The sequence below is a fragment of the Zeugodacus cucurbitae genome, chromosome 5 (genome assembly GCF_028554725.1).
Source record: "Zeugodacus cucurbitae isolate PBARC_wt_2022May chromosome 5, idZeuCucr1.2, whole genome shotgun sequence".
Lineage (NCBI taxonomy): Eukaryota > Metazoa > Arthropoda > Insecta > Diptera > Tephritidae > Zeugodacus > Zeugodacus cucurbitae.
Genome location: NC_071670.1, coordinates 29,893,577 through 29,917,194, shown reverse-complemented (window position 1 = coordinate 29,917,194; position 23,618 = coordinate 29,893,577). Strand labels below are relative to the sequence as shown.

At 37.3% G+C, this 23,618-nt stretch overlaps 1 protein-coding gene across 1 annotated transcript; it reads left to right on the top strand.

Annotated features, from left to right (window-relative positions):
- Positions 1-1,140: 1,140 nt before the first annotated feature.
- LOC105216471 (U1 small nuclear ribonucleoprotein 70 kDa-like) lies at positions 1,141-23,524 on the top strand. The gene is made up of 3 exons (XM_011190983.1): positions 1,141-1,147; positions 1,207-1,332; positions 23,022-23,524. The coding sequence occupies exons 1-3, from the start codon at positions 1,141-1,143 to the stop codon at positions 23,522-23,524; spliced, it is 636 nt and encodes a 211-aa protein (XP_011189285.1).
- The last annotated feature ends 94 nt before the right edge of the window (positions 23,525-23,618 follow it).

Here is a 23,618-nt window from a genome sequence, read left to right as displayed (position 1 = left end):
GAGCAAACTTTTTGAAAAAAATTAAAATATAGATCTCCCGAGGGAACAATTATCAAACATTGACTGAAGACATTGAAATATGATGAGAAGATAATGAATACGAAGACTCCATATTAAATGTAAATGGTGATCCAAGTAGAGATCCTTTTTTCAATAGCATTTTTTGACAGATCACGCGTGAGTCGTATCAAGCTGTCGTGTTACTTTTGTTCAGTATTGTTTGGCAGTTATCTGCCTGAACAACGTTTACAAATAGTTCAACTTTATTAAAAAAAATTCACGTTCTGTAAAGAATGTGTATCGTGCGCTTCGCTCAACTTATAGTCAACATAATCGGCCTACTGAGAGTACTATTCGCAACACCATCACCCATTTTGTGACCCAGCAACCACGCAGTGAAGAAAATATAGAAGACGTAGCTTAGTGCGTGTACACGAAGACGGTGGAGGGTCGATTTGGCGCCGTTCGCAGCAACTCGGACTGACGTATGGAATGACTTGACACATTTACATCGAGATCTTAAATTGAAAGCGTACAAAATATAGCTTCTGCAAGAACTGAAGCCGCACTACCTTTCTAGCGACATCGCTTCGCTCTATGGGCACTTGAAAAGTTTCAAGAATATCCGACGTTTTCGTGCCAAATTCTGTTCAGCGTTGAGACCCATTTCTGGCTCAATGGGTATGTAAACAAGCATTTGGGACGAAGAGCAACCTGAAGAAATTTAAGAGCTGCCCTTTCATTCAGAAAAAAACAATGGTTTGGTGTGGTTTGATTGGCCACCACGATAGTGTGATATCATACCGTTAGACTTTTTCCTGTGAAGAAATGTATAATCTAAAGTCTATACCGACAATTCAGGCCTTAGAGCGTGTAAATCGCCAGTTACCAGTCGAAATGCTCGAACGAGTACTCGAAAAGTGGACTCTACGGATGGACCATCAGAGACGCTAGTAATATATATAATATTTCTTAGAGGGCATAATGGCATACACGCTAAAGCTTTTATATAGGGGTGTTGGTGTGCTTGTTGGGGCTTAAGAAATTTCAACTTTCATTACGCGTAAAGAACGCAATGTTGATTCTGCTACAGCAAACGCAATTTACGAGCTTTGTGAGTGTACATCAAGTTCGTTGACTATGCCCAGTGAGCATAATTCCATATTTTCTAAATAATTATTTCGTAATTAATTGTTGTTATTTTAGTACTCTCTTGGATACGCTACATACTAGAAGAGCTAGTAACTCTGAGTTTCTTCTCAAATATTCCGAAGATTGACCAACAAAGTTATGAGGATATGGTACTATCCGCGTTTAATTCAAATACGGAATGTGAGTAGTGGATATTTGTACAACTTTTCTATTCCTTTCTAAATCGAGGTTGCTATTGAGCAACGGATTCGATTCCGAGACAATTCTATGCGCAAATAAGTACTAAACACACAGGCATTAGCAGACGTATTTATATTTATTTGAACGAACGAATGTGTGACGTTGAATTCTGCTGCACAATATGTGTGCTAATGTCATCTGTCAGCTAAAGACTCTCAACTGCAATTGGATTTGGGAAGCAAAGCAATGACAGCAGAAGTCATGGCAATGGTTGCTGCAACATTTCCTACAAACAACTAACTGTCTACAAATAAATGCAACAAACTTTTTTCACAAACTGCATGTGATGAATGAGCTTTGGTAAAAGTTTCGTGCGAAAATTTCATTTACGCAAAATGTCCGACGATTTTCGGATTTGATCAAATTACTTGCATAGAAACTGCAGTTCAGTTCTAAGCTCAAACACATACATTTGTAGACACATCGAAAAGCCAGTGAAGCAAAGCAAGGGAAAATATTTGTTCAAATTTGAGTGTGGCAATATGTGTAAAAAGGAATTCGGGCAGACGAAGTTTTCTAAAGTTTACTGCAACAAACTAGTTAAGTGTGCAAATGTCGGTAATTTGCGATTAATTTTTGATTTTCTTTGATGCCAACCGAATTTAATCACTTAATAAAATATACATGACAGTTAGTAGCAATACGGTTTATCAGAGCAACGATCTATTCTACGCATTAAATTCTCCACTAATTCATAGATTTTTTTATGTCAGTGGTTCGTGATTTTGCCTTTCAACATGTATAGAAAAACCGAAGTAATGTGTAATATAAACAACCATTCAGGCTTGGCTGAGGTATGGTGAATATGCAAAAATTGTATTCTGGGACGTATGTATGTATGTAAATACAGTGGCCCACAAGCGTTCACTTGAAGCTTTCGACAGGTACTATAAAGATATCAAAGACAATACGAAGTGTCAGTAAATTGTGCTCTAACTCATTATATGCGCGTTCGTCTTCAAAATGATCAGGATTCCCAATATAATTGACTCCCATGAATTAATAAAAGGTATTTATATAAATGTGTGACATAATTAGACTAATCAAGCATTATGTAATTATTTATATAAGCCTAAACAAATCTAGAATTTGAATTTCAAAATACACCGAACAGTGCCTGAAATTACCTTCAAATCGATTGCCCCTGTTGTTGATGAAATTCCCCGAAATTGTGTAATGACACTTGACTGGCCATAAAAAATTATGAGAAACATTCTTGAAGTCACTAGAGTTTCGCCGTGTGCCAGTTGTAGTGCCAAATTGATGATGATGAAGAGATTGTTTTAATTTTTCACATCGCAATTCATATGCTGAATAAAAGCAAAGGACGGATACTTTGATAAACATAGATAAATGTCAGGAACACCCCTAGTACAAGGTTCTTCTGCATTTGATTTTAAAGTGAATAATAAGATGGCACCAAAGTTACGCTATTTTAAAATTGAACCATGTCTAGTCTGACTTCGTTCATTCTGAAAGCCATGAACTAAATTTTAATGAAAAACCAGTAAGGAAGGGCTAAATTCGGGTGTCACCGAACATTTTATACCATCGCAGTTTATTTATTTAAATTTATTAATATAACAAACAATTCGACTCACATATATAGTCCATTGAAAGTTTGAAAATCCTAATATTAAGTATGTGTATCTGAGAGACTTACCTATATTTTCGGTTAAAAATTTGTTAGAAGTACTGAGGTTCCCTTATTCGATACATAGGGTTTTGAAAACTTATGAACCGATTTCGACGATTTTTAGAAAGGCGATGGCATTCTTTAAATGCAGTATTTGAGCAAAGTTCTGTTCCGATGTCTTCACTAACGCTTCTTTTATATATATTAAAGTAAACGATTCAGATCAACTTTAAAGTTCTGGTATATAGGAAGCAGGCGTGGTTGTGAACCGATTTGGACTATTTTCAGAACATATCGTTAAGAATCTAGGAATATGAAATTGGTCGAGTAGTTTCGGAGATATGGTTTTTGACCCATAAGTAGGCGGAACCACGCCTATTTAAATTTTTGTATACCAATTTGAGTGCAGCTCTTCTGTACCTTCTTTATAATGAAATTTAAGGATCCTGAATTAAAGCAATTTTAGTAGTTTTCAACATAACCATTGTTTGGGAGGTGGGCTTGGTTATAATCTGATTTCCTCCATTTTTGGATTGTATAAGGTAGTACCTAAGAGAAGCGACCCTAGCAAGTTTGGTTGATATATATACGAGATATGTACAGAAAACTTAGTAGGGAGCGGGGCTACGCCCACTTCCCCAAAAAAATTAGTGCTTTCATAGTGCGATCCTTCATACCAAATTTTACTTCAGTAGCTTAATTTACGGCTTAGTTACAGCTCTTTATATGTTTTCAGTTAATGCCATTTTGTGGGCGTGGCAGTGGTCCATTGTGCATTGACGTATAATCTACGATTTCAGAATAGGGATGTAAATAGGTACCGTTACCATGGAATCACTCTCTTGCACTTGCCTAATTATGTAAAGGATCATATTCCTGTTCAACGACAGCTCTAGATTCACATTAGAAAAAATCATATGTAAATGGAAGAAAGCCGAATAAATGCAACTTTCTGCTTAATGCTTCATTTCCTGCCAAAATTGCTCGCAAATTTTATATTGCATTTTCGAAAACTCATCACCGCATGCTGCATTGCGATTCATTAAAATAATCGGTATGTTTCACTTTTCCGCAATTCATTAAAACAATTGGAAGTGCAGAGTTTTGCCCCTCAAGTGCCGGCGTACAATCCCTTTGGCGCGCAGTGGGTGATTTTCCATGCAAATTACTCCGCAAAGTTGTTGGCCGAAAGTGGCGAAGCGTTTAGTTTGCAAACTTTTTAACCGAATGATTGCATTTGCTGGTTAGCTTGGTCGGTTTGAAGTGGAACAACGCAACTTTTGTAACAACACAAATAGACATATGTACGTGTGTTTGAATATATGTATGTCTGTATATAAATATCTAAAGGGATGCGAGTATTTCGAGTTTCGTGCAAGTGACCGTCCGCAGCTGATTATTTGTTGGCTATTTTGGTAATGGTGTTGAATATTTTAATGGTCTCGCAGTGCACTAACTTTCACAAAAAATAATGACGCATTTGTATACAGAGGCATATGAGTAAACATATCAAAGTTTGTGGTTAGAGCAAAGTCCATAAATATATATGGTTGTGGGAGTATTTGCAACTGCTTAGCCGCCTGGCCAGGCCCTGTGAAGGCAACTATTTCATTATATAACTTTATGATGTGGCGTAAAACTAATTTCTACTCCCAAAAATAGCAAACAACAAAAACATAGCACCACACAAAAAATGCGGTAGATAAAAAGGATTTGTGGTCGCTTTTATTTGAGTTTTTGCTTTGTTTCATGTGGCAACCAGCTGTGGAACATTTCGTGTGTACTCTCTTATGAAAATGTATGTATGTTTGTTTGTATGTAGGCAATATTTGCTGTTGTTTGCGTAACTTACAGTGATCGTTTTTACAAATTTCACACAAATAAATATATTTAAAAAATAATAATAATAAAATAGTTTTTAGTACGAAGTTGTCGGTTTCATAATTTTAAATTTAGTTTGCCGAGAGCAAGTAAAACGTAAAACGGAATTATCTATTCTATCGTCCATTTTATGTTTGATACAGTACTCTCTTCGTCTTCCGGATAAAGTTTCTTAATAACCTCAATAACATTTATACCATATCCCTTGCAACTGTATCCCTATACAGTATCATAACTAAGCCATAAATAAAGTTATGAAAATGAAATTTGGAACATAGGATCCCATTAGGGAGGGGCACATTTGGATGTAATTTTTTTGGAAAAGTGGGCGTGACCCCACCCCCAAATAGGTTTTTTTGTATATAACTCGCAAACCAATAAAGCTATAAAAACCAAACTTTCTGCAGTCGTTTATTTTAGACATTTCCTTATACACTCCAAAAATGAAATAAATCGGATAATAACCACGCCCACCTCCCATACAAAGGTTAGGTGGAAATTAATAAAAGTGCGTTAACTCACTAACGAAAAACGTCAGAAACACCAAATTTTACATAAGAAATGGCAGAAGAAAGCTGCACTGAGAGTTTTTTACAAAATGGAAAATGGTCGTGGCGTCGCCCACTTATGGTTCAAAAACCATTGATATCTCAGGACAGATTTCAATGAAATTCGGTATATAATATTTTCTTGACACCCTGATGACAAGTGTGAAAAATGGACGAAATTGGTTCACAACCACGACAACTTCCCATATAACTCATTTCATCTTATTCCTTCACTTTATAATATATATCTACATTAGGAACCAATGAAGATAGCGAAATAAAACTTTACACAAACACTGTATATGATCTGTTGCATCACTTGTGAAAAAATTGTCAAATTCGGACCATGGCTTTTCAAGAGCCCTGATATCGAACATGAAGAACTCAGTGCCTAAGGGTAATTTTTCCCCGAAAATATACTTAGGTAAATCCCTCAGATATTTTAATGTAATTCATTCCCTCTGAATTTTTTTCTTATAACAGTTTTTTTCTGTACCTGAAATGGTAAAAATCGGGTCATAACTTCCCCCAGATGCCATATACCTATTATAAGTAATATGCCGAAATAAATTAAGTGAGCGTATAGTCTTCGATACATTGTATCTTGGTGGTGAAAACGAGTGAAATCGGTTTAGAAATTACCTCAGTCCCCATATACTATTTATGATGATTTTCGTTATTCTATTGAACTTTATATCCAATATATGGGTCGAATTGTGTTATCTTTATAAAATTACATCAATAAATTGCGAGAGTATAAAATGTTCGGTTACACCCGAACTTAGCCCTTCCTTACTTGTTGTATATGTTTTTTTATTGACATTTTAATAATATAAAAAACATTGCAAGAAAAAAACCAAAATTCGTCGAGATACGGGCCGATGGAGTGGGGGCTTCACGTCACAAAATCGGCTGTATCTCCGAAAATAAGTCGAATTTTGAAAAATCGATTTCTTCAAAATCCTAGACCAGAATCCTACCCCCTTAATGAAAATCCAAAATTTTTTATATTTTAATTTGACGGCCGCAAATTTGATCGTCTCCACTCATGCTTGACGAAAAAAGCTCATTTGCTTTATAACGGTCAACATCGACGGATCCGCGGACAAAATAAAATGCATATTACGGTTTATTGAACGCGGCAATGCCAGCATTATGAGAATAAAAAATAATCGGGATGAGAAGAGGAAGCAATAGTAATTTATTTTAGAGATTTTCTTTTGAAAATTTATCTTTTTTTTCATAACATTGCAGCAGATGCCAACAAAAGCATATCACCGCCGCATAGAAAAGTAACAAAAAAGTTTCTTACTTGTATTCGATGCAAGCAAGTATCCAAATATCTCACTAAAGCGGTATAATTGCTAACTTTAATGCTACCAAGTTTCTTCTTCTTAATTGCCGTAGACACGGCTTATGCGGTTAACAACAGCGCGCCATTCGTTCCTCCTTCTCAGTGACTGACTCTTTGTTTGATAATAGGAGATATTTCGACTTGTTCTTCCTTATCCAGTCTGGAAAACGCACAACATACGGCTGTTGGTTGTTGGTTCCGTTGATATCAATATCATCGGCGTACGGCAGCAGCAGTAGACTCTTGTAGAAGATTGTAACTTCTCTGTTTAGCTCTGCAGATCGTATTATTTTTTCCAGCAATAGATTGGGAAATCGCACGATAGTGAGTAATTCTGTCTGAAACCTCGTTTGGTATCGAACGCCTCGGAGAGGTCCTTCCTGATCCTGACGGACCTTTTGGTGTTGCTCAATTTCAGCTTACACAGCCGTATTAGTAATACCAGACACAGCGGCATAGAAGCAACTTCTTTCCCGGGTCAATTGCAGATTTTCCAGGTCTAAAGCCACACAGATAAAGCCCAATCAATTCCTTTTACTTCTAGCTCACTTAAACTAACGCACAAAGACTATTTAGAACGTAGAGAATAATTTATATAATTCATTATTTCATGAGTTTTGTGCTTTTCTAATTAAAATTTGCTTCGAAGTAAGATCAAAAAGGACTACTGTTCTGTTTGCTGCCTGCCTCTCACATTCGCATCTCTTTCTCTAATAGTATTGCCGTTAGTATTTGCCCTTTCATCCCGCTGCTAGTGTGCATGTCTAGACGATATTTATTGTGTTGTTTGTGGCAAAAGTTAATTAAATAGAAAAAAATGTGGAAAATCGCCCGGAAAAACGATGCTCGCACGCATGCTAGTGGAAAATTTATTTTCCATATTGTTAAATAAATATAAGCTTCCGAGCCGAAAATGTAATTTCGGTGTATTTAATTTAATTTTAATGAAATAATTGGCTCGTCACGTAGTTCAGGCAAATTAAATAATTTACGTAATTGTTTGTTTAGACACTGTTTTTTCGTTTATTTTAAATATTTTTTAATAAAAGTGTGTATCTGTGTATTCGTGTGGAATTCGCACATAAAAAGCCCACAATAGTTGTTGTTGGAATAAACACAAATGAAACTACTATTCAAATATCTAATAGTTATTTATTTATATATTTTACATCAGGCGTTTTTGCTTGTAACACTCTGGCAACATGTTGCACAGATTTGGTTTTGTTTGCTTAACGATTGTTTCTAACATATAATACTAATCGGGATAGATATGGAGTCATATATGTACATGTATATTAAATGATTTAAGGAATGAAAGAAAAATGATAAGAAGAAGTGGATTATGGACGTATAGCACTATCCACCTTTAGGTGAAATCTCATATCTCAGAAACAGTTCTACTAACTTTAATCACATTTTGTCGATTATATTATCTTGACATCCTTATGGTTATGAATATGACCTACCACCATGCCAGATTACTTATCAACCTCGATGATTGAGAACCCATATATGATACCTAAATAACTGTTTATGACTTGAAATCAAGGAATACGCTATAAAAAGGTCTAGCTAGAACATTAATAGGAAATTTGTGGTGTCTTAAAAATACTTCCTTATGGAGGAATATACGCTATCGGGTAGTGCGTTAAAGATAAGTCCGACTATAAGACATCATATGGTCGCTAAACAATAATCACTCCGATGAGGTTGATAATTTCCTACTTAAATATATCTAGGTTTTATATATAAGTGATTGTTGGTGAAAAAAAAATTATTATACTCTATGGAACTTGTGGCGAGAGTAAAAACAACTTCTCCATATTACAGAATATATTTATTGTAGCGGTAAATATTTACCACAAGAATATACCTACTAAGTGCATAAAAATATTTGCGCATTCTTGTATTTATATTGATATTAGAAACAATTGTGGAGCCGTATCAAAATGTATTTAGGCAACAGTTGGTAACAAGCTTTTACCTTTGAATGAACTTATTTAGGAATTCTTTAATAAAAATTTACTGAAGTAATTACTTAAATGTTGCTACATATATGTTTGATATAGGGATCTGTCACGGTCCAATAAATCGATAAAATCAGTTTATTCATTACTCAATCCCCTTTATTACTAACATTTTATACTCTCGCAATTTACAAAACTCGAAGGTATGGGAACATGTACAGGTATTGGTAAAATTTTATTATAACACTATACGACAAAATCGATATGAACAAAATCTGGTTGAAATTGATGAAGTCCGATACCACTTGTCCGATGTCACTTGTGGGTCTTGAACTAAAAATGTATGGCACTATGGCAAGTTTCATCAAGATGTCTTAAATTAATTAATTCGTTTCTACTGGCAAAAAATGAGGCAGTCGATTGTCACAAGCTTTTTGCAAGCAAAATCATTCGCCATAGATAATAACAGGTAATAATCACTTCAACCCGGGTCCGGACTATACTCTATATAGTTAACAAGAGTTTTCTCGGGGACCAGCTCATAGTAGATTTACTGTCAATCTCTACAAACATATTTTAAAACCTTCAATCTTAATTTGACCACCTTTTGCGTAGTTTTCGTTTGCCGTTATCGTAAGTGATCCTCTTTTAATTTCGATTTAGTACCGATTTGGTCTATCAGGTCTTTTGCTTTAACTTATGTGACACCCATACAAGGTATAATAAGATTGTTTATCTCGAAAATTTAATCGAACCAAGAAAAAATAGCCACATTTTAGAAGAAATGGCAGTGGAGTTGCAGCAACAAGGTGTGTTATTCACAGCGGCCGAAATTAATTAATTTGCAGAGGCCGAAGGATGTCGCATAATTCATTAAATTAACGAACGTTCTCTTTAAAAAACACAGATCCATTTCGATAGCAATCATGTTCTCAAAAATTATTCTTACGTTGCTTACGTTGCATTATAATTAATTGAAAACATTTGCATCAGTAAGAACCTATACAAACTTTTATTCAACAAGATTTAATCGGCGTCCCAAGTTCCTTTACTATACCTAATAGGATTAAACGTTGTTTGTTCAACTCTTCTATCTTTTTTGCAAGGCGAAGGTGCTGGGTAGTAAGAGTCTCCATCAATTCTCTTCTATTCTATAAAACACGATCATTAATAGTAATTATAAGTAAATATTAAAGAATATAAAACTGCTCAAAATATAACAAACAAATTGTCAATGAAAACACATCGAAAACACAAAATGTCGGTCAGAACGACTTTGGTTCCACAATCCACAAATTTTGTTTTCAAGAGGTTTTCAATGTCGGTCCAATCATAGTATAAGGTTCTTTTATAGGCTTCATTCGAACCATGGCTTAACATATAATGTTACGATTAACAGGCAACTATCGAACATTTTCAGTTGAGCACTAAAAAGTGCTATTTCCAATGCATAAATCTGCGCCATTCACCTGGCTTGGTGCATATCTGGAGGCCGATTTTAAAATTTTTAGGGTTTTATGTCCATCAAAAAATATGATTGATTGCTCAGTTAGTTCTCTCGCCATCGTACAGAGGAGCTAAGTATTTCTAGGCATCAAAACAATTTACGAACCAGTATTTCTCATAGACAAGCTCTTCAATTATTTTCTGTAATAAACTTCGAATGGAATTTTTTTTTTCAAAATCAACTTTCGAAACTATTACCAACCTATGGACACACTTAATTGAATTTGAGTACAAATTATATTATAACTCCTTGCAGTTACCACCAATGAAGTTTGCGTAAATTGAAAGTGTACACTTGCCACAGGACACTGAAGTGTCAATTTAATTAAATTAATTAGTAGATAATAAGTGACGCTTGTGCACACCTGAGCATGTTTTTGTCTATTTAAAACCAAACTAAATTTGTTGATATATTGCCGTAATAGCTATAAACACATTAAAGTGTGACCAGAAACCTCGGACCATAACTTCCAGCTTAACTAAAATTCACCAACAACGACACCTTACGCTGGCGTAATACTCCGTCTCTACAGGCAATAATTATATCAGATTTATTGTCAAATAAAACATTTAGTATTTTTTTGGTAATAAGTCTATGAAACATTCATATAAATATACAAGTATAGTGTTATCAGCAAGATACATGTCGAGGCTATCAATATATGGTATGATATTTTGGAAATCCAGTACGTGTAAATTTGTGAAAATGTTGCCATTACTATATTCTGGAAGGATTACAAGACCTCTGTGAGGTTTTTCATTGACATTGATAGTAGTGAAATATGCGAATATATAAATTATGATTTTGACATTAGCTATACCTATATTTAACGTCTGTATGTTTGTATGATGGGGTCATATGTAGAAGTTCACGCAAGTGAGGAAAGTTTCTGATTGCCATTCACTTGGGAGTGGCCGGGAACGATTCTTTTGCATATGACTCAAGCAGCTCACGACTTCCGGTTTTAGACCAAGTATCCCCTGGGTAGCTAACAGACATCCGTTTAGAGGCGAGCTAAAGTGAGAAGGCGAAGCCCGCTTCTGCGGTTGTGCGTAGGGCTTGGGAACCACCACAAAAAAAAAATCTCTCCAATGAAAACAAACACCGAGCCTCGGATGAGAAACCCCCCTTTTGATGACGACCCCTGCAAACGTACTAAGGATCATGATTTGAGGGCATGCACCTGGAATGTCCGGACTCTTAATTAGGAAGGTGCCTCTGCCCAGCTGGTTGATGTCCTCATACAACTAAAGGCTGACATCACCGCCGTCCAAGAAGTGCGATGGACGGGACAAGGACGGAAGAAGGTGGGTTCTTGTGACATCTACTACAGCGGCCATATAAAGGAGCGCAAATTCGGTGTTGGATTTGTGGTGGGAGAGAGACTACGTCGCCGAGTCCTGGCATTCACCCCGGTGGATGAACGTCTTGCCACAATCCGCATCAAAGCGAGGTTCTTCAACATATCGCTGATTTGCGCCCACGCCCCAACGGAAGAGAACAACGATGTGACCAAAGATGCTTTCTATGAGCGCCTAGAACGCACCTATGAGCGCTGCCCCCGCCACGATGTCAAAATCGTGCTTGGCGATTTTAACGCCAGGGTGGGTAAAGAAGGTGTCTTTGGCACAACAGTCGGAAAATTCAGCCTCCATGACGAAACATCGCCAAACGGCCTGAGGCTGATCGACTTCGCTGGGGCCCGCAATATGGTTGTCTGTAGTACCAGATTCCAGCATAAAAAAATTCATCAAGCAACGTGGCTGTCCCCTGACCGAAACCCGCGCAATCAAATCGATCACGTTGTGATAGACGGAAGACATGTCTCCAGTGTTTTAGACGTGCGTACGCTCCGAGGACCAAACATTGACTCGGACCATTATCTAGTAGCAGCAAAGATACGCACTCGCCTCTGTGCAGCAAAGAACGCCCGTCAACAAACACAAGGAAGGTTCGACGTCGAAAAGCTGCAATCACAACCGACAGCCGAACGATTTTCTACTCGACTTGCACTCATGCTCTCTGAGAGCACTCATCAGCATCTCGATATAAGGGAGCTGTGGAACGGCATCTCAAACTCATTGCATACCGCTGCAGCGAAACAATTGGTCTCCGGCAACGCCAAAAAACCAGTTGGTACGATGCGAATTGTCGTTCCACAGTGGAGAGAAAACAGACTGCCTACCTCGCAACGTTGCGATCGACCACAACACGTTCGGGGTGGGATAGATATCGAGAACTGAAGAGGGAAGCGAGACGCATTTGCAGACGTAAAAAGAAAGAGGCCGAAATGCGTGAGTATGAAAAGCTTGAAAAGCTGGCCGACATGGGTAATGCTTGAAAATTTTATGAAAAGATGAGGCGAATAACAGAAGGTTTCAAGACCGGAGCATTATCATGTAGGGACCGAGAAGTTAATCTGGTAACGGATGTCCAGAGCACACTGGGATTATTTAGGGAACACTTCTCCGACCTGCTCAATGGCAGTGAAAGTACAACACCAGGAGATGTCGAACCCGATTCCCCAATCGATGACGATGGAATAGATATTCCATTACCCGACCATGAAGAAATTCGAATAGCAATTACCCGCTTGAAGAACAACAACGCGGCGGGGGCCGATGGATTACGGCTATGGATTGGCCGAGCTATTCAAATACGGCGGCGAAGAACTGATAAGGTGCATGCATCAGCTTCTTTGTAGAATATGGTCGGAAGAAAGCATGCCTGACGATTGGAATCTCAGTGTGCTCTGCCCAATCCATAAGAAGGGAGACCCCATAATCTGCGCCAACTACCGTGGTATAAGTCTCCTCAATATCGCATATAAGGTTTTGTCGAGCGTATTGTGTGAAAGACTAAAGCCCACCGTCAACAAACTGATTGGACCTTATCAATGTGGCTTTAGACCTGGAAAATCCACCATGGACCAGATATTCACCATGCGCCAAATCTTGGAAAAGACCCGAGAGAGAAGAATCGATACTCACCATCTTTTTATCGATTTTAAAGCTGCCTTCGATAGCACGAAAAGGAGTTGCCTTTATGCCGCGATGTCTGAATTTGGTATCCCTGCTAAAGTTATACGGCTATGTAAGCTGACGTTGAGCAACACCAAAAGCTCCGTCAGGATCGGGAAGGACCTCTCCGAGCCGTTCGATACCAAACGAGGCTTCAGACAGGGTGACTCACTATCGTGCGACTTCTTCAATCTATTGCTGGAAAAAATAATACGGGCTGCAGAACTAAATAGAGAGGGTACAATCTTCTACAAGAGTGTACAGCTCCTGGCGTATGCCGATGATATTGATATCATCGGAAGCAACAACCGCGCCGTTTGTTCTGCGTTTTCCAGACTAGATAAAGAAGCGAAGCGTATGGGTCTGGTGGTGAATGAGGACAAGACGAAATATCTCCTGTCATCAAACAAACAGTCAGCGCACTCGCGTCTTGGCTCCCACGTCACTGTTGACAGTCATAACTTTGAAGTTGTAGATAATTTCGTTTATCTGGGAACCAGCATTAACAACACCAACAATGTCAGCCTTGAAATCCAACGCAGAATCACTCTTGCCAACAGGTGCTACCAAAATCAAACTCTATAAGTCGCTCATTATTCCCGTCCTGATGTATGGCGCTGAAGCGTGGACAACATCCGATGAGACGACTCTTGGGGTTTTCGAGAGAAAGGTTTTGCGCAAGATTTATGGTCCTCTAAACATTGGCAACGGCGAATACCGCAGACGATGGAACGATGAGCTGTACGATTTATACGACGACATTGACATAGTTCAGCGAATAAACAGACAGCGGCTACGCTGGCTAGGTCATGTTGTACGGATGGAAGAAAACACTCCAGCTCTGAAAGTATTCGATGCAGTACCCGCTGGAGAAAGCCGCGGAAGAGGACGACCTCCACTCCGGTGGAAAGACCAAGTGCACCAAGTGACCTGGCTTCACTTGGTGTTTCCAGTTGGCGCCAAAAAGCAAAAAGGAGGAATGAGTGGCGCGCTCTGGTGGATTCGGCTATAATCGCTTAAAGCGGTTCCTACGCCAAATATATATATATATATATGTTTGTACATTGGCGTTATTGCATCTGGTAAGATTATCGAGATAACAACTATTGCCTGTGAGGCAACGAGTAAACAATTCACAGCTTGTTGAGGATATTGGCCACTGGGGCTATGTTGTTGTACTGTCGGTTTGTCGATGTTGTTGTTGTTGATAACTGTTTGTGCTGTGCAACTGTAAATCACTTTCCTGCACCATTATCATTTCGCACCACAAAATCGGTGGTCATGGTGATGGTGGCGGCATCTTGGCATAACGAGGCGGATCGAACTAGTTTAGGCTGCTGTAATGGCATTATTATTATTAAACACGTCAGCATTGCGGCAGCTGCATTATACACCTGAACATCTTGTTCATTAGTTTCGCTCAGCCGATCAGTGGTTGCCACAATGGTGCAATCACGCAGATTACCAAATATCTGCATCGAAATTGAGGCGCACCATTGTTTGACAGAGCGGGAGATCGGGGTAATCCTATACATATGTATGTATGTAGCTCGCTGTTTGGCACACGGTGGCAATGGGTTCGGTTACTAAAATAATTATAAATAATAATTTGCATACAATGCATTGGGAGTTTATAGTCGGGGGTAATTGTTGGCATGGCACAGTGCGCATTTGCTCTGTTTGTAGAATTATATGTGCATGTGTGTTTGTGTGTGCGTGGCGCACGAAATGCGGTTTTAAATATTCTGTGCAATATCCGTGCGTGTATGGTTGCATTTAAATGGCAGCATTGCGGATACGGCATACCATACATCGGCACTAAACCTCAAATTTGGAATTTATTGGAAAACCAAAAATGTGAAATATGCTTTTAGGCGCACTTTGGATAATAAAATAATTTCCGTTGCACCAAACAATGATTGCATATGTTCGATGAGGCCATCGATTGTTTAAATTAGAGGATTCGATTAATTGAATTGAGTAAAAATCTCTATCTGAGTTGCCTCTCCAGGCCTTTTCTGTAATCACTTTATGAAACTTCACATAGCACGTTACAGTTGAAAGGCTCGTATATATTTTATGTGCCACTTAAATTCAATACAGACATATGTATATTTTGTAGTTAGGCCTAACCTTAAAAAATAAAATTCAACCCATTGGATGCTATCTAAAGGATGCTATCCACGAAAATTTGTTTATTAACTTTATTTCTTGCAGAGTTTCTTAATATGTAAATCGACTATCATTTCCTTGATGATTTCCACATGACAACATTTTAATATTATATTATTTCACCTTACAATAGATAAATCAATGGCCAGCGAAGATAACGGAATAAAACTCACTCAGTCAACAGTTCTCAGTTCTCATTTAAGGTGATCGAAATCTGATTATCACGTTTGAAGTCCTTAGATACAAAATATGAGGGCCTCCATGCCATCTAATATTTAAACCAACCAATTTTTTTTAGATCTTTTGATGAAGTAACGGTTTCAAATTGATATCTACTGACATTTCTATGGACATATTTGGCTGAAAAACGCGTGTTTTCTAAAATCGATTTAAAAAATGCCTCTCATCAATGGTCACCAGGAATATAAAAACTCCTTTCCAAACCTACGTATTAATAAATATGTAATTTGGTTTGCGGATAGCAGCGAAAACATTACAAAAGCGCAGAAATTAAGTTTTTCGTGGCTTCAACTTCTTGTACGATTTCTGGTGCACGCCAAATATGGTATAGTCCGGTATAATCGAAGTAACAATGCCACACCCTCTGTGCGTTACTCGTTCACCCATTGCTCAATGTGGAAATTTTCTTATAAGTGGATTCTTCAGATGAAATAGCCCCGTTACTAATGCTGTAAGAATATGGCAGAGGGATGACTAAATTGTTTAACCTTTTTTAGGACATTAACAGCTGACCTGCTCTCATGTATAAACTTAACTTCCGCTGACACTTTGATTTAGCTGCGGACCAGTTAGTGAGAGAAAGCTAAGTTAACATTTAAATAATAACATAATCTAATCTCAATAGCAGTATCTTATTTGCAGCATTCGTGCTCCCTTCAGTTCCAGAAGCTTATACTGCGACACCCCAACTGTTCGTGTCCAATTGTTTTTAAGCAACAAGTCAAGGGTTATAAGGTACTCGTCATTTCGGTACTATGTTTTATTACTACCAAGAACATGAAATCTTGCAAAGCTGGTTTTGACTTCTTTATCACAACACTAGTATATGGACTTTTAATACTTATTTTATTGAGCTTATGATCTAGATACAAAAGTGGATTGGAGGCAGTACCAGAGAATCTAGTGTATGGATTACAAGCCACGATGCAACGAAGCAAATATGATGAAGCGCTTGCGTAGTCGCTTCGACTATCGCTATTGCCCCCATACAAAGCACAAGACAATGTGATTTATGTTTTATTTGATCGTTTAAAAACTGCCTTCAATGCCTCTTCAACACTTGTAGAAGGAGATCTAGGAGGGGAGTATTATGACAACTTCTTAGAACTTCGGCGTGGATACGAGTATATATATAATAAATATATGTCAGGGTTTTTCAAGAGGACGCTACAAAAGGGATAGCAAACGGCTCCATATTTTTGCCGCTCTTTTGATATTTCCCATCAGTTAGGTTTGCCATTTCATGAAAGATATACGATACGATAAACTACCGAAATTCGGAGACAGTGGCCTCAATTTTAAAAGCGCTACGTCCAGTTTATGGCCGTCATTATCGTCCTGTCAGATCAACAATTGAGCGGCTAGTGGAAAAATGTAATCCACAGTCACAGTACAAAATGTTCCCGTGCCAGTGAGTCAAAGAAGTGCCCGTCAATTGAGGAAGACTCGAATCAGTCTCCCACACGTCGTTCTCAAACGCTTTTTTTGTAGCGGTCTTATTTTAAAACACTATACAATGTAAATATATCTTCACTTCTCTTCAGAGAACTGCAATTATTCCCTTTTTTGAGTCATTGGTTGAGTAACACAAAAAGAAGTATTAGTGCATATAAGTCAAAAATCATCAAACACAAAGATCCACTAAAACACATTTACGCACAGCACACAAAGCGAGAACATGAAAAATGAGTAAGTTTCTCTTCATACGTATCGTTGAAGTGCTCAATTGTCTCATGAGACAATAATTCAGTCAAGTTAAACAAAAATGAGCCATACCACCAAAATAACACCAATAGTATAGCTAAATAAATAAAGTGATACGAATAGGATCAAAGTAAAACTGACGAAGGCTGTGCCGCCGCTAGGCAAAAGTGCCCTGCGGGAAATGACTAACGATGTGTTTTGTTCTTTGATGTCGTGTATTACATTTAATGTTTTAAGTTAATTAATGACAGTAAAGTTAATACTTTTAGGTTCTAATATATTTCTTTTAATAGTAATGTATTGAAAATAAATAAAGACGCACGAAAATGCATGTTCAATGATATAATGAAACATGTAATGTGACAAAGTTCCTACTGGGTATCTTTACTTTCGTGCTCAGCTACGAAGTCACAATTCCACTCATGCCGATCAGTGTAGCGAGCTCATTCAAGTTTATTTTCATCGTGACCAATGAACAAGTGAGTAAAATGAAATTTTTAATATACGCTCGTTTGAGTCATAAATTGACGGCACATATAAGTGTAGAAATACTATGAGTTTTTTTTGGTTTGGTGGAAATGAGTCTTTGTCATTTTTGATATTTGTATTAGTACTCATTTACACCAATTTGTTTGGCTCATGAGTTTGTGCACTAATTTCATTATTACTCAATGCAGATCTCTGCTTCTCTTTAAATTTATTAAGAATAAATACATCAGTTATGATAGATTTAATGTCATAAAATGATCCGATTTGAATAGCTTTCTATCTGCACGCTGCATTGTAGATAGTAATTTAGTTCAGATAAATTAAAAAAATCCCGTTATAAAGAATCCATTTACCCAGATTGATACTATTAAGCAAATCGAAATGACAGAATCGCATTGCAGTTACACCATTCATTATCATTCAATACTCTTTGAAGGCAATGAAGAGTGTGGTACAGTTTGAAGCAATCGTACAAATGGATGCTGTTGCTTGCTACTCGACGATTTTGCATTAGCCTCAATTCGTGTCCTATAGTGCGTAGAAATCATGGCTCCGACTGCTAAATTCATATCTGCGAAGTTTTCTTTGACACCGCTTTTCGCTATTTGTGAGTGCGCGTTGCCTATTTTGTTGCCTCGGTATCGACGATTTTCCGATTTTACTTGATTTATCCGCACTGCCACCGAACGCGTTCTGCGTCACTGGGATGCCATATGCACACATATGCATGTTTCCTTTTATACATATAAGGATTCATATAGTATGTGTACCTGTGCTCTATGGTTTGAAGAAATCTGTAGAGTGCGTCTGTACATAGAAAGCGTTACATATCCATGTGCCTGTGTATGCGTATGGATCATTCCTAAAGAATGCACATCTTAATAAACGTGCGAATGGCGGTATGCAACTGCTATAAACACGAACACGGTTGTGATATGTATCAAAGTATTCACAACAACACCAACTGTCGCATTGTCAGCCTCTTCGGTGAGTAGTCTATCGGTCTCTAGTAACTATAAACTTGCCAATTTGTGCAATTTTTACTCGTCGCCTAAAACTTGAGATTTGCACATTGCCTGTTTTTGCATGTAGTATTTTAGTTTTGGTTGTTGTTGTTGTTGGCTGTAATGGTTGCCGCTTTTTTAACGTTCACTTATTGCGCTCGCAGCACATTTGAGCACTTGAAACTGCATGGCAAACAATTTCGCCGCATGACATTTGAGTGCAGCCTGGAGTGCAGCAACTACAGTTACGGCAACGAACAAAACGGCACCCAGACAGACGGTAGCACCTGGGTATGTATCTATATGTGTACATCTGTGAAACTAGTTTTATGTATACCTTGTAGGAAAGAACTTCCATTCCATTTAGCACTCTAGACTCGATAAAATATTGTGGAAGTTTAAGGCGCATCACGGCACCAGAGTACATCAGCGTCGAACATTAGACAGCCGGCAGGAAAACCAGTAAAAATCCTTGGTCTTCAGTGTACTGAACGACGAGCTTAATATTAAGTCGACTTAAAGTCACGCACCAATTTCTTCTTCCTTCATTTAAGGATTTTCGTGGGTTTCACGGCTTAAAAAAATAATTTTTTTGTTTTATTAATTTCCCTTACATCTTTTGAATATTGTCATAATGAGTCGTTTCGAGGAGATACACTCTGAAGAAGTTACGCGCCCCAGAGTAGCATTTTGTCACTCAGAAGTTTTTATGTGAAGTTTCAGGTTGTCAAAGTCCGTTTTATAGATTTCTCGAAAATTTTTTTGTTGGAAAGACTTTTAGAAATATCCAATCTTCATTTGTCCAAGTTCTAGTTTGAGGTCTTAATTGTACACGTATTTTTTGATTTTCTCTTGAGATGATTATATCGGGTTATCCAAGACGTGGTACTTTTTTAAATAGCCTTATTTTGACAGATTACGCGTGAGTCGTGTCAAGCTGTTATACTATTTTTATTTGGTATTGTTTGGTATTTCATCATGGAAAGACGGAACAACGTTTACAAATTGTTCAACTTTATTAAGAAAATTCACGTTCTGTTAAAAATCTGTTTCCCGCGCGCTTCGGCCTATTGAGCATACATAACATCATCAACCATATTAAGACCCAGCATTAATTTTTGGATAACATTCCACCGAATAGACCACGTCCAGCACGAAGTAAATAAAATATAGCAGCCAGAGCTGAGAGCGTATGCGAAGATCGTGGTGAGTCTATTCGGTGCCGTTAAAATGTGGACAAACGTGTAAAACAACTTAGCCCATTTTTCGTCGAGATCTTAAATTCAAAGCGTTTATGCGGGCAATCCCGTTTCGATTCATGCCTTGAAGCAAAATATAATGCGTGTCATTCGCCAGTTACCAGTCGAAGGTAATACTCGAACGAGTAATCGAAAATTGGACTCAACGGATGGACCATTTAAGTCATAGCCGCGGTCAACATTTGAAAGAGATACTATTTGAAAAAATAAATGCCAAAAATGTATTTTTGAATGATAATAAACATTCTGTATTGATTTTGAATTTTCTGTATTTTTTACATTATCATAACCATATTCACTAAAATATTATTTGACCCGACAACAGGCATTTCTTCACCAAAAGGAGAATCATATTAAAAATATTTAATTCGGTAAGGATGCTAAAAGCGCTGCTCTATGTTGCTTTGAAACAGGAAAGAAGTTTTTCGGCAGGGCAGGTTCAAATATGTATGGAATTATGCCAGAATCAGCAGTTGCGCATGAAAGCGTTGTGGTGATAGCAAAATTTGAGTGGGACTACTCTGCAACCGCAGCACAAGGCATATCTTAATATACTTTTTCACATATGTTTATGTATGTCTCTGTAAGCACGTATATCTATATTGTAGACCGAGCTCTTTAAAGAGGCATTCCACGTTGCAGTATTAATTATCGAATATTCTGCTACATTTTTTATACAACTATATTATCATATACATGTATACATATCCAAGAATGAGAAAATTAAAGATTACAGAAACGATCACATCGATTTTCATATAACATATTTCCTATATAACAGTAGCTAACGCTACTCAATCATGTGAATAGATTTAAAAAGTACACAAAGTGTGTGGGACCACGTACTTTTAGCTTTAGCTAAAGATTCTTTAGAAGGATTCTGACAAACTACTCAACCAATTTGCATAGGCTTTTCATAATACCTTATATATTATATGTACATATGTATGTATATAGTGGAAGCGTCACACAGAAAGCAAGTCTGAATCACATTCATCAAATGCTCCCTTTCAAAAAAGTTGGTCCAAAAGCTATGAAAATGTGGTTTCATTGTAAATGCATACAATGCCGGAAAAATATACCTTTAACCAGTCAAATGTGCTTAAAAAGTCAACAAGCGTGGCAGCCATGGTGACAGGCAGCACAGATTTAGTGACAGCATACTGCCAATGGCACAATTTTCGCTACTCTATTTAGAGCTGTATATATATACACAGATCATAACCATACTCTTGATCTTTTGTTTGTTTTAATGTTTTTTAGTGCACCAACACTTTTTACAGACAAGTACTTGGGCAATAGCGTGCACTGCCGTTTCAATAAAATATAAAGATAATAAAATAAAATGTTTTGCATATTGCCCCATTGTTAAAAACACCCTCTACTGACAATTAATTTTAAGGGGCACCGTATATTTTCAATTTTCAACAGAATGCTATATACCATGTGCGTATGGATTATATTACCGCTGTGACATAAAAGCAATCAGCGGTCATCAGATTATCCCCTCACTTTTGCTGAGTTCTCTTACACAATATCCATTATATACAGTATAAAGCCCTGCGGAAGTTTAAAATCCTTATATAAAGTGTGTTAGGGATAGAAATGTTATAAACCGGCTTTATTCATTTTAAAATTTTAATCCGAGTTTTGAATTCTAAGTTCGAAATTTGTTATATGGAAGTAGGTGTAATGGAAATTAGTTGCACAGTTCTCGAAATATAATTTTTGAACCAAGCCCAAAAGTGAGTGGCTCTCATTTATCATTTTTCATACCAATTCTGTCTTTGACATATTTATTAACGGTTTAATGCACTTTTACTTATTTTCAACATATCCTTTATATGGAGTGTGAACATGGTTTTTATCCGATTTCTCATATTCATTTCTGTTTTTTTTCTATCACTTTAGAACATTGTTATTACGAAAATATTTCCTCATAGTTTCATTAAGATATCTCATAGATTGTCCAATTTATTGGCATAAAGTCAATTAGAATAGCGAAAATTATTATGATTGGTATATAGGATTGATGGTGTGGGACGGGACAAACTATAGCATATTCAAGAATATACTCTCATCAAATTTGGCTAAGATACTTTAGATATTGTTTTATATATGTAGCTATAAATTCATAACCACCGAGGACTTTATATTTGAAATCTGTTGATTTAAAAAGTTAGAGTTTGCGACCATAATAACCAGTGATAGATGTTACACTTTGGTAGAACTATCCTAAGTTTTATACTGATATTAGTACCTGATTTATATATTATATAATAAAGTGAATTAATTTAAAATTGTACTATATGACAAGTAGACCGGTTTGTTTAGTTGTAACAGTTTCTAGTTTGTTTCGGTTGTTTCCCAATCAGATTATCCGATTTAGTTCATCTACGATATCAATTATCTCAGAATGCCGAAGAACAAATTTCATCGGAATATCTTATTTGTAACTCAAGTTATCACTATCACCAACGATGGTTATATAAAGTAAATCCTTAATACTTTAATGTCTCGATATATTCTAGGCGTTACAAAAAATGTTGCTATGCATTCGATATTTTGAGCCGCTCATACTCGAAAAAGGGCCATATCACTGAATTCTCGAATCAGGTTATGATAAGCGCACTTTAGAATACTGACATTATTTTAAGACAAGCCGATAGCTCTCTTCATACCTTATATTTATTTACTGCATATGTTTTCTGTTCAAGACACGAATATCGCCAATGCAAAGCATTCAACATAAGCTTCAACAACACTCATAAGTCACACTCGAAATCTGCCAGTGCTTAGAATACGAAAAAAATGCAATACGTTAATATCTTGTTGCTAATATTTTTAGTTTTACCATTTTTGGTGTGTAGTAGTAATGGTGGTCTGACTCCTACTACTATTACTACCGAGGAATCTACTACAGTAACTACACCACTTAACCCAAACCCTGAGGTTACAACTAAATCACCTGTAAATCCTGGTAATGGTGCAAATACTGGAGGCGGTTCAAATACTGGGAGTGGGGGCAACAGTGGAAGTGGCGCAAATACTGGGATTGGTACAAATGATGGAAGTGGAAATGAACCAGATGAGACTCCTAACGGTAGTCCCGCTCAAGGATCCGGTGGCAATATTGGCGGTAGTCAAGCGCAAAGAATTAGACAACAGCAACAGCGTAGAAGGAGACAACGGCAGCTACAAAGGAGACGTCGACAGCGTCAACTGCGTCAAGAGCGTCAACAGCGTCAAGATCGAATGAGGAGAAGGATACAGCAACGAAGACGTAGAAATCGTCAACGAAGGCGTCGCAGACGTAGCCGCAGAGGAAGCAATAATAATCGCTTGGGTTAACCCTCGGCTTAAAAATATTGACATAGATTTATAACTTGTTTCATTATATTGGTTTTCTTTACTTTTTTCAATGGAAAATAAACTAGTTGTTTGA